We start from the raw sequence: 17,216 nt of genomic DNA on the forward strand, positions 1-17,216 counted from the left end.
TGCATTCTCATAAACTCTTTCAGATCGGCTTGACAATTATCAGCTTTTGAAATGTGAATTCTTATTGCCGAAGTAAAAGTCGCATTTTATACCACCACGAAGCGCTGTATTTCTTCTCCACCCCCTACCCCACCCCGGTCCGCAGCACCGCCCCCCTCCAGCCCCCCACCCCCCGCCGATGGAGATGGGGAACGTACACCGGGTGAAGGAAGTCAGGCGAGCGGGGCCGGTTTCTCCCGGGAGCCGGCGGCCGAGCCCCGCTCCTCTCCTCCGTGCGTCTCCTGCCGGACAGGACGCCCCGCCCCCTGCTGGCCTCTCTAGCCCGCAGTCATCCGACCTCTCGGTGTCCCCGCGGGCTCAGGCTCCAGGACAAGACGCTCGGGATTGGCGCGGCTGCAGGGGCCCGGCGCGCGTGCGCGGGGGCGTGGCGTGAGGGCGGGGCTCAGGGGCGCCGGGGCGGTGCAGGGGGCGTGGCGGTGCGAGTCTGAGGGCGGGGGCGCATGCGCCGTTTGGGGCGCAGGTCCTGCCGTGACGGGGGGCAGGATACCATGGCGGCCACGTTCTTCGGCGAGGTGGTGAGAGCGCCGTGCCGAGCCGGGACGGAGGACCAAGAGGAGGAGGAGGAGGGAAGGAGGGAGACGGCCGAGGACAGGGAGGTCCGGCGGCAGCTGGCGCGGAAGAGGTGAGGTCCGGTCCACGGGGGTGGGCTGGCGCTGGCCTGCGGCGGCCTCGGTGGCGTGGGTGCCGCCAGGGCTTCCTTTGCGGGGACTTGGGGGCCGTCCTGCGCACTCGTAACGGGTTCCCGGGCGGCCGTCGTGTGCTTGGTGCGTGGACGTAAGACAGCTCTCTTAAAGCCCTTTTATCCTGCGCCCCGCTCTTCCGTTAGCCTCGGTGCCCGTAGCAGGTTGATAACCTGTCTCTTTAAAAAGATTGGAGCAGATAGTAAAATGACCCTTCACTCCTACCCAGTCATGTAGATTCAGCAATTGTGACGATTTCGACGCATGTATTTTATCTCCCACCACCTCTGAGCCCGAGTGACCGCGGCCTTTCACCTCTCCATTTTTCAGAATGCACATCAGACGGTGGAGGCATTTTCTTGAATATACTCTTAAAACCCCTAACAAAATTAATGATTTTTGATACCATTTAATAGCCAGTGCAGGACCAAACTTACTCAGGAGTCTCAAACAGGACGTTTTACGGTGAGTTTGTGTAAATCAGAATCCTGACAAGGTCCACACGCTACTAAAGACTTTGTGTCTCTCTTGAGATGCCTGTCATTTAGAGCAGCCCCTCCTTCTCACCCCTGCTGAGATTCGTGGTTCTGTAGGGTGTCCCACACTCTCAGTTTGTCTGATTTAACCTGTGTGTCCATTACCTTGGATTTTCTGTAGATGGATGTTCCTTTTGGAGGCGTGGTCAGATGCAAGTTCAATATTTTGCTGGCAGGAAGGTGGTGCTTGCCATTTCTTATTGCACACTACCCAGTTGTGCTGCTTTGGGGGGTGCTAAGATTGATCAGTGGGTCAGGTGGATAGCCTGATCTCCGTTGTGGAGTTCTCCATGAATTTTGCATCAGATGGTTTTATCTGTTAGTTATTGTTGCCTGAATCTGTTGTTCCCTCTAGATGATAATTACATTCTTTATGAAATTAAAACCTGCATATTACTTATTACAAAATCATGTCTCTAGTATCCTTTTTCTCATAATACGGTACTAATTAAGTTGCTTTAGTTTTGCCTTTTGTTTCTTGTGTTAGGGAGGTGCGGCTCTTTCGAAGACAAACAAAAAAATCTTTGGAAGTTTCTCTGCTGGAAAAATATCCTTGCTCCAAATTCATAATTGCTATAGGAAATAATGCAGTAGGTGAGTAGAAATGTGCTAGATTGGTCGTTTTGTTGAAAGAACAAAATCCGGGGGAGGTGGGTGGGGAGATGGGGTACCTGGGTGATAGGCATTAAGGAGGGTATGTGAGGTACTGAGCACTGGGTGTTGTATGCAAGTGATGAATCACTGGCTCTACCTGTGAAACTAATAATATACTTTATGTTAATTAATTGAATTTAAATAAAAAATTTAAAAAGAAGAAAAACCAAAATCCCTTGTTACTTATTTCTTTCCGTCATACCTCAAATGTCTGTTACTTTTATAGAAAAAGTCACAGCAGAGTAACTTTGAGCAAAATCTGTGCCTGCTCATGTGATAGTCTTTTTTTTTTTTTTTTTAAGATTTTATTTATTTATTCGACAGAGATAGAGACAGCCAGCGAGAGAGGGAACACAAGCAGGGGGAGTGGGAGAGGAAGAAGCAGGCTCATAGCGGAGGAGCCTGATGTGGGGCTCGATCCCATAACACCGGGATCACGCCCTGAGCTGAAGGCAGACGCTTAACCGCTGTGCCACCCAGGCGCCCCGTGATACTGTCTTTTGGATAAACTTTAAGACGTAAAGGAATTGTGCTTTGGTTCGGGAAGTTGCAAATCCCAGGAACTGGGTTTATGGTGTGTTCAGGGAGCCGCATTTCCTCAGACTCCTGGGCCTATTTGGGCCAGACTTGGAGGGACAGCGGTGGCATGTGTACATGGCCCCCTTGGGGCAGTGGTTCTTTGAATTAACAGGCTCCTTTGAGAACAGGACGAGAGCTCTAAAAATCATAGTGATGGTCGCTAACATTTTTGAGCTCTCAAGTTTGCAGGTCTGTACATACTTGAGCCCATTTGATAGGTTAAGGTGAGAACAGTGCTGAGTTCAGCTAGGACAGCATACGCGTATGCCAACCTGTGTGATTTTAGCTGGTGCACAGGCTCTGGGGGCGAGCGTTGGGAATCTCCAGTGAAGTCGATCCCTTGCCCTGTCAGGTAGTTCTTGCTTGCAGGACATAGTAAGTATGTGGTAAATAACCATTGACTCATTTATACAAAGTTCTCCCGGCCTACGATTTTCCCGCAAGTTTTACCTTGTGAGAGTGTGGTAGAGCCCAGCAGTAAACCCGTGTTCTCAGTTCCTGCCTCGGATACCATCTGTACTTAGGCCGTGGCCTTTAACTTCTTGAGGCCTCAGTTTCCTTTTCTGGAAAATGGCGGTGTAAGGTCAGTAGTCTTAATGGCTCCTGTAGCTCTCAAATTCTAGAGTAACTTGAAATCATTTTTGATTGTAGAAAATGCAGCTTGCAGAACCAGGCACTAACTGACGTGAACTGTTTTTCACAGCGTTTTTGTCGTCATTCGTTATGAATTCAGGAGTCTGGGAAGAAGTTGGCTGTGCTAAACTCTGGAATGAATGGTGTAGAACAACGGACACTACACATCTGTCCCCGGCAGAGGCCTTTTGTGTGTTTTATCATCTGAAATCAAATCCCTCGGTGCGTAGGACTTGGATGCTTCAGAGGGAGCCATTTAGCTATCATTCATGTGGTGTTCATTTGAATTTCACATTTCTTTTTATCTGCTTTTGGGCGGAGCAGTTGCACCTGCAGACAGTACTGGCAGCCTCTGTTATTTATATGAATATTAACGTGGTGTACACAGTGTATTGATAAAGTTCTAGAAAATTCTGAAATAACTTTGTTAGGAAAAAAAACATAGACATTAGACATTCACACCTTGCTCTCATTCAAAAAATTATTTCAGCTGATAACTCTAAATGTGCAAACATGTGTTCACTCTGTGAAAGCGGGGAGTCCTCCTTTGTGGCAGGATACCCAGGATTTAGCAAATGCCTGGTACGTGCTAGAAACTCAGTTAATATTTGTTGAACAAATGAATGCTTTATGCATTTTGAGCATAATTCTCTTGACATCGAGCTTTTACCCTAGCCTGATTTGTCCTGATTTTTTAGTCCTAAAAGTCATTCTGTAGCTGATCCGGAGATTTCCTTGTGTCCTGTGCATTCGAATCCGAATCCTGGGTCCATTCAGAGTACACAGCATAGTGGGTGATTTGAAAGTCAGGCAGATGATTTGGCCAGGCAGGCGATGTGCGTCCCCACCTGCTTGTCTGACAGTGCCATTCCCCAGCTGCTGAGCTCTTGATCACAGGCCAGCACAGGGGTTCAAACAACGCAGGAAGCCACTAAGTCCCTAATATTATAATGTGGCTTATTTCAAAAGGTAAGGACCAAATGTTAGCCTTGTAAACTGTAAAGCTTGATTTTTTAATACTTCTGGTTTGGTTTTTTAACATCTAACCCAAAGTTACTCAAGTTTACATAAGGATTTTTATGCACATCCAGCATTTATAGGAAAGAATGAAACTAAGCATGTTTTTGATCTGATCTTTAGTTGGAAAGATTGTACTTTAGATTGTGAAGGTCTGATAAGAGAAATTTCTGTCACCTCGTCTAGTGGTACCGTGTATTAGTTAGATATCTCTTGATTGTGCACAACCTACGTGTGTAGTTAATTACGCGTCCAGTCTTTTTCTTTTCCCCCATTGCCATGTACCTTTTTTCCCTTCTGTACTTCCTTTGGGTAATTAAATGTTAGCATTTCTGGCTGTGTTTTAACAGAAGACATTTTTGAGTTCTGTGGATAAAATCATTCCATGAGCATTAATAATCAGGAATCCATCCTTTTATGGCATTGTGGCATTACAAATTATTTCACTTTGAGCATATGGGTTGGAACTTGGTTTAGAAAATAATACTATCTTCAGAGGCCGCAGCACCGCTTCACAGTGCCATTTGGGCTGCGATGCTATCAGGCTGGCGTCCACTCTGATGGAACCTAGGGTCTGTATAATGCGTATGTTGTATAGTGTTTACATTTGTTTTGTGTCTGGTCTTCCCAGTGTGTGACCCCCCAGAAGGGCAGCAGGGCTGGTGTCTTTCCTGTGTCATAAAGAAGATTCTGGTAGCGTTTACTGGTAGTATCTTCGGTGTCTGCTATGCAAACTCTTGTGGTCACTCCATTAATGTGTACTTTATTCTCATGTTAACTGCCAGTAGTGGTTTGAGTCCTAACTTTTAAAGATAAATAAGCCGATAGCAAATTCATAAAACAGGTGTTATCTAAAGGTTATATTAGGATGCAAATGGTACACATAAGGTGGAAGTTCAGAGTGTGTGTAAACTTCCCTTGACCTGACAAAAAACTTGGACTGTGATTTTCCAGGTCCTCCTCTGTCAGTGCAGTTGCTATGTTGCTGAAGACCAGCAGTATCAGTGGCTGGAAAAGGTAAGCAAGGAATGAAGACTGGTGGGTGAGCTCCTTTTTTTTTTTTAAGGGTTCTGTATCCTAACACTTGAGCCTACACAGCAAGATACTGAAGCAGGGAAGTATTTGTTTTTTTCTTAAACATATCATAGGAATTTGTTACAGAATATAAAGAATAAAAGAACTCATTTAACAGATGTCATCAGCATATAGGTCAGAGAAGCATAAAACAGTTGGATTCTTCCCATCTGCCATATTGTTACGTTTGAAAGAAAAACAAGCTACTCACATGAAACAGAACAGGGTTATGGCCCAGGGTGCAAAACAGCAGTGCTGACCATGCAGGCTGGCGACGTGGGCGGGATGTGGGCTGGCGATGGCTCAGGGCTGTGAGGCAGGAAACAGGTGTGATCTGTATTCAGGGAGTTGGCACTCGGCTGCGACTTGCTCCAAATTCCAAAATATTGATGTCCATTTGTCTTGGAATTAGGATGGCTTAATTGAGGCTTCATTTTGTGGGAAAATTGTGCACGTTATGTGCCCAATACAACATTTTTCAGTGAAGAATTTAGGAGTTTTAGAGAATAATCATAATTTTGGCAGTTGCATATTATTAAGATTTTGTATTTGTTTGAGAGAGAGAGAGAGAGCATGAGCGGGGTGGGGGAAGGCAGAGGGCAAAGCAGACTCCCTACTGAGCTGGGAGTCTGGTGTGGGGCTCAGTCTGGGGACCTAGAGATCACAACCTGAGCCGAAGGCAGGTGTTTAACCATCTGAGCCACCCAGGCGCCCCAGGTGCATATTATTTTTAAACGAAGTAGGTCTCATATATGTATCTTAGCAACATTTCAGCTTAAATCTTAAGTATGTTTTAGTTTAGGTATTAAAATTAAATTCATCAGAAGTAAGAAATGTGGTGTACACCTGTTTTAAACCAGATTGGCATACTCGGAAACATTTATTAAAAGTTATTAAATACACTTCCTTAAATGAGGAGTTATTCAAGAAGATCTGTGGCCCTTCTCACGATCATATACGTGATTTTGTCTTACATGCCAATGTGTATTTTTCTAGGGAGAGTTCTTAGCTTTCCTCTGATCTCAAAGGGTAAGAAACTTTGCTGTTCATCTGTGTTTGTTCTTTTTTAAAAGATTTTATTTAGGGGGGTCCCTCGGTGGCTCAGTTGGTTAAGCGTCTGCCTTCAGCTCAGGTCATAGTCTTGGGGTCCTACGGTCTAGCCCCGAGTCGGACTCCCTGCTCAGCAGGGAGCCTGCTTCACCCTCTCCATCTGCCCTTCCCTCCTGTTTGTGCCTTCTCTCTTTACAAAAAAAAAAAACACAAAGATTTTATTTATTTGAGAGAGAGAGTGTGCGTGCACGTGTGCACAAGCAGGGGACGTGGCAGGCAGAGGGAGAAGCAGCCTCCCTGCTGAGCAGAGAGCCGGACTCGGGGCTTGATCCCAGGACCCTGGATGACCTGAGCCAGAGGCAGACGCTTAACTGACTGAGCCATCCAGGTGCTCTAATTTGTGTTTTTTTAATTTAATAGGATGACTGTTATGTCAAAAATATTTTATTATTTTTGTACTATGGGACAGCTTTTCTGTTCCAGACCTTTAAGCTTTTTAATTAATATATATATATATTTTTTGCCTTAGCGACACTCTTTACGTCCCCCTGCTCTCTGGTTCATGTCAGCCACAAAATCCTGATAAACATATCCAGTCTAACAGAGTGGTCAGGTGTGAATTCAGTCTATGGGTGTTGTAGGGAGGTTGATAAATTAGGCCTTGTGAGTGATGTTGTATTTCTTAAATGGGATGTACTTGCTGATGTTAATTAACTATTTTGTGTTTATTTACAAAGCTGTGAGATGATGAAATTAGTCTTACAAATCATTAATGATGTGTAAAATCTTTAGTTCTATTGTTATTACTGGAAATAGCCATTTTCTTCTTTTTGTAAAATATTTCCCAACAAGGTAGAGTGGCCTAAAGTCTACTTAGGGTTAGGGTTAGGGTTAGGGTTAGGGTTAGGGTTAAAAGAAAAAAAATAGCTGCTTTTTTTTTTCTTAAAAAAAATAGCTGCTTTTTTTTTTATTATATTATGTTAGTCACCATACAATAGCTGCTCTTTTTGTTTATGTCACCATAGATTTTAAAAGCTGAAAAGGGTCCTTGGAACTTCATGAAATACACACTGAGGAGAAAGTAAAGGTCTAGAGTGATTGAAACGTGCCTACAAGCAAAATAACTTAAAAAGTGAATTTAAGAAATATTGCAGTGATAAAACACTATTAGGAATGCACCTTGTAGCTTAGAAACATCTTGATTCAAGTGTTCTTGAACACATCAACACATGGATTAGAGAAGGGGGATCACTTCCTTTTGCTGGTACACTGCTAGTCTGAATGTAGCTTGCAAGTGAAGTGGTGTTCTTAGAAATATCTGTACGAAAAGAGATCTCAAGGTCAAGCAGCTGCTTTACCCTGGAAGCCAGTCCTGCTGTTTTCACAGCTGCTCTGCCCCGGTTTCTTCCTGATGTCGTTGACGCCACACTGCAGCCTCCTTAGGTGGGTAGTATGTCCTCAGTTCACAGCTGAGGAAAGTTACTTAGAAAAGGACAGCAGGGGCGCCTGGGTGGCTCAGTCGTTAAGCATCTGCCTTCAGCTCAGGGCGTGACCCCAGGATCCTGGGATCCAGCCCCATGTTGGGCTCCCTGCTTAGTGGGGAGCCTGCTTCTTCCTCTCCCACTCCCCTTGCTTGTGTTCCCTCTCTCGCTGGCTGTCTCTTTGTCAAATAAATAAATAAAATCTTAAAAAAAAAAAAAAAAGACAGCAAGCCAGAAAGTGATAGAACCAAGACCAAACCCAGGTCAGGGGACAGCAAATGTGTTCTCTTTTCCATTGGGCACTTCCACCTCTCCAGGGGGGATATTATTGTGAATGGTGTTAGAGAAAGAGCTAGAGGAGTATTTTTGTTCTGTAACAAAATTATGTGCGTATTTTAATTTGAGGTCAGTTTTGCCCTAGGTCTTTGGCTCTTGTGCAAGGAAGAATATGCAAGTAACTGTTCTCACATGTCGACATGTTACTGACTATAAAACTTCAGAATCTACTAGCAGCCTTCATTCTCCTTTCCTGAAAGCCCTAAAAACACAGAATTTCAAAGAGCCTCCATGCTGTCCATTACTGGAGCAACCAAATATTGTACACGATCTTCCTGCAGCAGGTGACACTAAAATTTGTAACACTGACAGTATATCTTCTTAGTGCTTTATTGGTTATCAGTTATTACTTTGACTATTAAGGTCTTTTTAAGGTAGTTTGTTAATGGTGATTGATACCAATATATTGTTGTTAATCTTTAAAATCTGTTGTTGCTAGTATGTTGTATTTGGTTTGAGTTTTAACATTGTCCACACACAGTTATGATGCGAGAGCAGCTCAGAGTTCTTAACTGTTAGGTTGCAGAGTTGCTCTCTTTCTTTTTGGTCTGTGATAACATCATGCAAGCTGATGTTAGGTGAAAATTGTTGGTGCATGAAAGTTGATAAAGTATGTTTTAATTGTCAAGATAGACCAAAAAAATTGTCAAGATAGAAGTTTCCAGATCCTGAATCTGGAGTTTTTTTATATTTTAGTTTTTATTTCTGTTTAATTATACCCTAGCATCACATCAAGATGAGATTGTCACTTACTTTTTTGGTAGCCAATATGTTATATAATTGTTATTTGTTAATAAGTAAGTTTTTTCCCCTTAAATGTGAAGTTTACTGGAATAAATAGCTAATTTATTATATTCAGCAGAATTTTAATCTTGTAGTTACTTATGGCGTGTCTCAGTATATTCAGGAAATGCAAAATAAGCAATATTTGCAAAAGCAAGAAATTACTTAGTGAAAATAAATTGGCTTTGAAAGAATATGCATTATAAGTGGTTTGATATGGCAGTAAACACTTTAAGGAAAGCAACAGACAACTACTTTTAAAAGTAGCCTTTGTTATTTAGAGGTGTTTAGTTTAAAAATCATACAGTAGAAGACGTAAATGGTTTTTTTCCTTGTATTATTCATAGTTCTGAGTTACTGTCAAGTGTGGAAGATTCCTGCAGTTCTCTACTTGTGTTATACTGATGTGATGAAGTTAGACCTAATCACAGTTGAAGCTTTTAAGCCTATCCTTTCTTCCAGAAGCTTGAAAGGTTTGGTGAAGGTAAGGTTTTAGCTCATTGACTTAATACCTGAGTTATAATGAACTTAATAACAAACGGTAAATTTATGGTACTGATTTAAAACGTAAGGAATGCTTAAAGATCTTTTTTTCTCAAAGCTTTCTAATCTGGCACTGTGAATTGGATTGTGACCCTCTCTTTTAGATGTACTTCTGTAACTGTTCATGCTTTTTCATGGTAGATCAGTGCAGTGCACTGATATGAATCCCAGATGGCTGTGAGGAAGATGGTTTGACTGTTCAGGAAGTTTCTGTAACTAATTCATTTGGAAGGTTGTAATATTTAAGAAGGCATTTTTTGAGCACAGCATGGATCAAATTATCAATGTGTATTCACTGAATTTTGCACGGGACTGGCTATGTGAAGGCAAGATAAACCTGTTTCCTGCTCTCCGTGTGTGGTTGTCCCTGGGCTCTTTCCCCAGAAAAATTCATATTGGAACATGAACACAAAAAGTTTTGCCTGTGATTTCAGGTAGTGTAGGAACTCCTGTCCTTTCCCTAAGAGATTTGCTGAAAGTGCATGTGCCCTCGGTGAGAACTTCGCTCGTACAAGGAAGAGACAACAGCGTTCCACAGTGGGAGTCCTGTTTTATTCTAGAACGACCGTTAGTGTTAAGACACCTTTTCTGGTCAGTTCTTTTGGAGTTAGCTCATTGCACTTGTCTCATTAAATTAGTTTGCTTGCTAGATAGCTCCGTGGGAATGGACCCCGATTTTCCATTGTGGTATCCCCAGGTCGTCATGTCCCTGGCATATAGGAGAATGCATTCCCAGCCACTTGTTGAATTAGAGTAAAACTTAAACCTAAGTTCGTGTAATTCAAGCATGATTTCAAATTAGCTGGAGTCCTGGATAAGCTTTCTGGCCAGCGCAGTTGGTTTATAGGTAGCGCAGAGGACGGACTAATCGTTTGCTTGTGGGGTTCGCTGATGGGCTCTTCCCGCGGCATCGGGAGTCGGCCCGTGTATGCGTTGCCCCGGCGTGGCCCCGCGCTCGGCTCCGGCCGCTCCAGAAGTGCCGGCGCTCGCGCTGGGAACTGCAAAGTCGCGTGGAGCCCGAGTGGACCCGCCGCTTTTCGGAGGATTCACCGAAGGGGAAACTGAGATCCCTTCTCCGAAGCTGTTCATTTCTTTGTGAACGTACTGACGGCGGAGGGTGCCGTGGCCCTGGGAGGAGTGCGGTTGTCTCTCTCACGGGGGCGGTCGTGGCCGTGCTGAGTTCACTAGTCTCTTGTCTGGCGTGCGGGCAGCCACGTGGGATTCTCTTGAGCGCCCCGGAGCCGCGCGAGCGCCACGGCCTGGAGGTGGCGGGGCCACTGTCGTGCCAGCAGGGCGGAGGGAGCGCCCCGGGACGGGGGTCCTCCGAGGAGAGGGGGCAGCCGCGGTGAGGGGGTCCTCCGAGGAGAGGGGGCGGCCGCCAGGGGGGTGTCCTCCGAGGAGACGGGGAGGCCGCGGTGGGGGGGGGTCCTCCGAGGAGAGGGGGCAGCCGCGGTGAGGGGGTCCTCCGAGGAGAGGGGGCAGCCGCGGTGAGGGGGTCCTCCGAGGAGAGGGGGCCGAGCTGGGTCTGAGAGGGAAGCAAGCGGGAGCGGGCAGCCTCGGATCCGGCGCATGCGGAGCTGTGGGGGGGGGCGGAGGTGCAGAGGAGCCGGCGCGGAGCGAGGCCGGCCTGCAGGGTCCCTCCCGCTGGCGGTCTGGGTCTCGGGCGGTCCGCGGAGGCCGTGAGCGACACCTGACAGTCTTGGGCAAAGGGAGGACAGGCTCAGATGTTTATCTGCTTAAACACACGATGCGCTGAAGCGCTGAGACGCTCGGCTCTGTTTACCTCCCCAAAGAGGAGACGCAGGGCAGGGCCTGTTCTTTGTCCGTCGTTCTGTCTCCGTCCTGCGAGTGCAGGGGCTGGAGTGTGTACGTTGTTTCTAAGTGAATTCTCCATCCCGCGGCACTGACGACTTTCTTCTCTTCTTCCAGAATATTCCCCAGAGCACAGAGATACTGAAGAAATTGATGACAACAAATGAGATTCAGAGTAACATCTATACATGATTCCAAAGATAGTTTTATAAAGTGTATTACCCATACATTCCTTCAAGGGAGCAGTGTGTGTAGTTTTGTTGTTTTTTTTCCCCCAAGGGGTTATGCGGGTGTACAAACAGAATAAACTTATTTTAAATTCATTGTAGTTTTAGTTCCTTTTTTATGGTGGTACTCTTGACAACCGAGATAAGCCAGATGTTTTTCTTTATCCAGTAGGTGGGAGTATTGTTTTATTTGACTATTTTATAGTAATACAGTTAAAATTTTAAGAAGCTACAGGTAACAGGTTTTAGTAATACCTACGTAGAGTTACTGCAGTGCAGCAGTTCTGTGTGATATCCGAAAGTTGATTTGTTGGTGATTATTTATTTTATTTTATTTATAAGAGAGCGTGAGCTGGGGGAGGAGGGCAGGGGTAGAGGGAGGGGGAGAAGCAGCCTCCCCACGGTGAGCATTGATCCCAACCCCAAGGCTTGATCCCAGGACCCCAGGATCATGACCTGAACAGGACAGACACGTAACTGACTGACCCACCCAGGTGTCCCTGTTGGTTATTCTTAATATGTAAAAAGTTTGTATTTTATGGGTTCTCCAGGTTTTGTTGTGGGTAAAAATTGATCAGGTAGCAAAGTTATGCATTTGCTCAAAATGAAATAAAAAGAAATGTGTATTTCATCACTTTTCAGTGATCTCTGCCAGGCAGGCTCTTTTCGCAGACTTTTCCGGGCCCTGGTGCAGGGTTAGCTACGGCCGTAGCTGTAGCCGGCTGTTGTTGCTAGAATGTGACCTGAGTCATGAGCTTGAAGTAGCCACCCTGCTACAGAAAACCACACCCTACACTCTGTCAGTGAAAATAAATTTTACAGTGGTGAAGTTGAGGAACGCTGCTTATCTCTTTCTTTATAAGTTATGGAATCCTTTGTATATTACAGATTTATTATTACTATATTATTACTATTATTTTATTTAAATTCTAGTTAGTTGACATATAGTTCAATATTGGTCTCAGAAGTAGAATTGAGTGGTTCATCGTTTACGTATAACACCCAGTGCTCATCACAAGTGCCCTCTGTAATGCCCATCCCCCATCTAGCCCATCCCCCATCCACCTGTATATTACGGATGGAGAAAACGTACTTGCATCTTTTTTTTTTTTCTTAATGATTTTTTATTATATTATGTTAGTCACCATACAGTACATCCCCGGTTTCCGATGTAAAGTTCGATGATTCATTAGTTGCATACAACACCCAGTGCACCATGTAATACGTGCCCTCCTCACTACCCATCACCGGCCTATCCCATTCCCCCACCCCCTCCCCTCTGAAGCCCTCAGTTTGTTTCTCAGAGTCCATAGTCTCTCATGCTTCATTCCCCCTTCTGATTACCCCCCTTTCTTTATCCCTTTCTTCCCCTACCGATCTTCCTAGTTCTTATGTTCCATAGATGAGAGAAATCATATGATAGTTGTCTTTCTCTGCTTGACTTATTTCACTTAGCATTATCTCCTCCAGTGCCGTCCATGTTGTAGCAAATGTTGAGAACTCGTTCTTTCTGATACGTACTTGCATCTTCTAGACTGAGTTTGCTTACTGTTCTGGACGGTGTTTGGAGGTGGGGTGAGGACACTCTGCCCTCCCCTTCTTGAGTGTCAGAAGTCTTGTGCACGGCACATGTGAACATGCTTTGATGATAGAAATTGAAGCATTCTTGTTGCAGAAATGTCTGCATCCATTCAGAAATGTGTTTGCAGAGCCCTGTGGTGACTTTGGAGTCTAGTCTGGAGCTCGAGCTTTCTCTTGTACTGAGGATTAGTGTGGTCACAGGAAGAGCGACCTTGGAAAAGAGCAACTCTCAGGCTGACCCTTACAGGCCGAGTGGCCCCTGGAGTCCCAGTTTCCTCATTTGTACACGGCAGGTAGGAAAAGGAAATTAATGAATTAATATTAAGTGTGCAGTAAATGTTTCTTACCTCAGGTTCCACAATCGATCTGCTTATGTGGTTGGGTGGTTTTAAGTATAAAAATACAAAAATGCTTTCGATGAACAGGAGAGTGTCCACGGCCCTGTGTACATCCACCCCAAAGAGCCCGACTTCCCAGTGCAGCCGGGAAGGAGCGACAGGCAGGCACTGCCCTCCGTTCCTTCTCCACACTCCATGCCACGTTCTAGAGCCACAGTTCTTGGCGATATCAAGGGCAGGAGTGGAGTCGCTGGGGGAGATGCGTAGCGTTCGGGTCCAGCAGTGTGGCGGGGTGGATGAGTGTGTTACATGCTCCTTACTTTGCGCCGAGATTCATTTACAGTAACATGAGTATTTAGCGGCATAGAATCTGTAATTACGTTCATGCAGATAAGTCACCAATTTGAACGGTGGTGGTTTCCGGAGAAAAGGAATCAGAATGAACACAGGTGGCTCGCTCTAATGCCGATGGACGCTCATTTGTGAGCTGTATTCAAGTCTGGAGATCTTAATTTGGGCTGGAGAGGGGCAGAGAGGAGGAGGGTCTGCACTGAGGCTGCCTGGAGTCCCACTTCTCTGGGGAGAAGGGGGAGGCAGGCTGCACGGTGGTGCCACGCTGGGGCTCTCAGGCCAGTCGCTCTCTGGAAGAGCTCCGCGGAGGCCTGGCCCGGAGCCTGCGGTAACAGGAGGGTCTTCTGTTCGCCTGCCCTACCTGCCCCTTCTGTGTGGCTTCTTGATTTGATTACCCGACCAGACTAGCTCAGCTCCGGGTATCCAATCTGTGCTCCACCCCTCACATGAAACACGGCCACCCCAGACAGTTTAGAAGGTGAAAAATAGCGGCCCCGTTCCGGTGGCCTACTTGAACTCTCTGATGCTGCTGGAATAAGCTATCGTGGCTGTCCCTGGAAGCCTTGTCTCCCCGGTTCTCTGCAAATTCTCTTTTGTCTAGTGAAAATCCCAGGCATTGTCACTCTCCGTTAGTGATTGGGGAAAGGAATGGAGGGGATGAAGGTCTGATCATTTTGATTGTTAACACGTCTCGCAAAGGTGAGCCTGAGCTGCCTGCAAGTGCACCTGGGCGGTCTGGTTTCACTATGACAGAGCTGGGGGAGGGCGTGGAAGGGAGGGTTTCCTCGGAAGCCGGGCCAGTGTAGCTACGTGTGAGTGTCAGTTTCGCTTATTGAGAAAAAGGACAAGTGTGAACCAGCCCTCGCTCTCCCTTTTCCAGCCTCGTTGCCATTTGGAGATGCTGTTAGTCCCCTTTGACCCGGACCGCATCCTGGAAAGGAGCTCCTATGATTGACCACAGGGCAGGGGCCTATGCTGCACTTGACGTTGCCTAGCCCAGTTCGTGGTTGTCATCTCACACAGGCTGAGGAAGGGCGCTAAGGAGCTTGAGTCCCACGGGGTCAGACCCTGGTGAGTGGTGGGTTTCAGCCCAGCTCTGCTGCACCGTGCTCAGCGTTCGCTGCAAAATTGCCTGCCCAAGGCTGGGAATGCAGGGTTCCAGGGCCTCACGGCTGGAACCATCCAAAAGACTGGAAACCCCGTGACCAAAGATGGCTCAGCCTCCCGGGGATGGGACTGGTCCAAAAGAACCAAGTTCCCCGCCTCAGCAGCTCCACATCTCAAGTCCCAGCTGGTGGCCGTGGGCACAGAGCAGACACATCAGGTGGAGGTGCTGAGCTGGGGTCTGGCCCATCTCGGGCTCCTGGGGGCAGCGTGCCCTCGGCTCCACACCTGGCTCTCCTGACGCTCAGCCCCCTTGCCCAAGTGCAGACGTCTCTGTCCGGAACCTGTCTCCTCCTGTGCCCGTTGGAGAGCGGTGGGCGGGAGGCTAGGCAGAGCAGGGTCCAAGTCCCTGAGGGAAGTCGTGCTGGAAAGGAAACCGCAGGGCGTGTGGGCCATGGCACTGAAAGCTGCCAGGCAAAGGAGCTCGGCAGGCACTTAGTTGTGGGTAACGTACCAGAAATCTGAGAACTGACAGCAGAACCGTGCTCTACAGGCAAAATGGTATTTGGAAGTGCCTTCTGGGAATGTCAGCTCTCTGGCTGAGCCTGGCGAGGCCCGGCCAGGAGCTGCTGAAGCGCCCGGGCGGCCGTCCCAGGGCATGGAGTCAGAATCCAGACAGCAGGACCCACAAGGCCTGGCCCGCAGGCCCGACAGTGAACGCTGGTTGCCAGCCGGCCCAGCCAAGACACGCCGGTCCCTGTTGCTTTCTGGGCTTCTTTTCGCTCTCCAGTCCCAGAATGCCTCCAACTTCAAGAGATACGGGGCCCAGGCAGAGGCCCCAGGATGAAAGGACACCCTGGCCTGCCCTGTCCGTGAGCTGCAGGCCTGCGGCGGGGTCCCTAGGCACCCCGAGGCCTCACGGCTGGGCTCTGAGATCCACGTGCATCCGCATTGCTCTGCGAGTGCTGTGAACCCTGGAGGTCTCTGCCAGGTCAAATGTGCGCCTTTGATGTTTATAACAAAACAACCTGTATTTTGGGTTGCCATGTGGCTGCCAGACTGAGCATTGCTGGCAATTACTCAGAAATTCCGCCTCATGTTCTCAAAAGGCCAGAGCGCTGGATTTAAACCACATATTAATAACTTGGCCGTCTGCTCAATCTCATAATATTAAATGTGAGATTGCTCGTGTATTCATGTCTACACATTGTGAAACCATTATTAAACATGACCCATACCAAAATAGCTCAGAGTGTATTTATTTCAAAGAAAACAGTGATTTATGTTGAATCCTTATAGCCACAGTGAACTTTAAAGGTATCTTGAGGAAGGGGTAAAAGGCCATGCAATTATTACTGCAAGTTCACAGAAATCTTTGGACTTTTAAGATACGAGGTATTTTTTTAAATTTTTATATGTTATAACCACAAAAGCGTTTCTGCTTTCGACTCATGATCTGCTTAGGTTTTTGATTAAACCATTCTGTTTCCTTTCCCTATAATGCTCTATTTCCATCGACAACCATGCTTGCTTCCCCCCGTGTTCTAGAACCTTCTTTCAGTCCTGCTGAACAAGGAGCTGAAGTCATCTTCCCATCTCTGGTCGTCTGGCCCCTGGCGCTCCTGGAACACCGGTCTGTGTGGGTGTACGAGGCAGCGTCCCAGTCCCAGCGCACCAGGTCCCGCTACTCTTGGGTGCCCGCTCACCTCTTCAGATTAGCTGCCACCAGGTCCACAGAAGCTTGCTTTAGTGCCAGCCTCGGTGCCCCCGTGTCCCTCCTTCCCCGCCCTCTCAGACTGCCGCCAAAGGACTCTCACCACGGGAACTGGGAGCCCTGCCATTCCTGTTGTCTGTCAGATAAACTCCGAATAGCTGATCCCCATTCAGGTTTCTGCTTGGTCCAGATGAGTTGATCTTTCCCAGTCTTACCTCCTCGCTTTTTTTAAAAAACTCAGGTATGTGCTGCCTTTTCCAAAAGCTGCTCCTTCCTGCTCAGCCTACCGGTAGCTCTCTGTTCTGCCTCTGGACCTCCACAGAGCGGGACAGCACGTGCACCTGTCGCCCCAGCACTTGGCCATCTGCGTGGAGGGGCTTTAAGGGTGGGGTGATGCTCTGTCAGGATTTTGGGGGAACTCGCTGGACAGAGGCAAAGATGAGAGGGTCAGGAGTCGGCCCTGGGGGGGGGGGTACCTCGCACAGGTACGAATTCTCAGCAGGTAAGAGTTAGGGCCCCGAAGCCAGAAGCCAGCATCTTAGCAGACACAGGACAAAAGTGAGGGCATTCCCACAATTGGGAAGTGGGATTTCAGCCACAGCGGTGCAGGATTATCGTGAATTTCTCAGTGAGTAGGAATTAGAGGAAAATACCAGGACACAC

The 17,216-nt window shown here is 47.1% G+C and overlaps 1 protein-coding gene across 2 annotated transcripts; it reads left to right on the forward strand.

Moving 5' to 3' along the window:
- The first annotated feature begins 497 nt into the window (after positions 1-497).
- PSMG1 (proteasome assembly chaperone 1) lies at positions 498-16,067 on the forward strand. Of its 2 annotated transcripts, none has more exons than XM_040621896.1 (7): positions 498-682; positions 1,764-1,870; positions 3,213-3,364; positions 5,114-5,176; positions 8,186-8,384; positions 9,231-9,367; positions 14,616-16,067. In XM_040621896.1, the coding sequence occupies exons 1-7, from the start codon at positions 501-503 to the stop codon at positions 14,688-14,690; spliced, it is 915 nt and encodes a 304-aa protein (XP_040477830.1). In that variant the 5' UTR covers positions 498-500; the 3' UTR covers positions 14,691-16,067. The 2 variants fall into 2 exon arrangements, with proteins under 2 accessions (XP_040477830.1, XP_040477829.1); XM_040621895.1 differs by lacking the exon at positions 14,616-16,067 and adding an exon at positions 11,356-11,561 and having other exon boundaries at positions 500-682.
- Positions 16,068-17,216: the final 1,149 nt, after the last annotated feature.

This window comes from Ursus maritimus, unplaced genomic scaffold, assembly GCF_017311325.1.
Source record: "Ursus maritimus isolate PB19 unplaced genomic scaffold, ASM1731132v1 scaffold_4, whole genome shotgun sequence".
NCBI classification, from domain to species: Eukaryota; Metazoa; Chordata; class Mammalia; order Carnivora; family Ursidae; genus Ursus; species Ursus maritimus.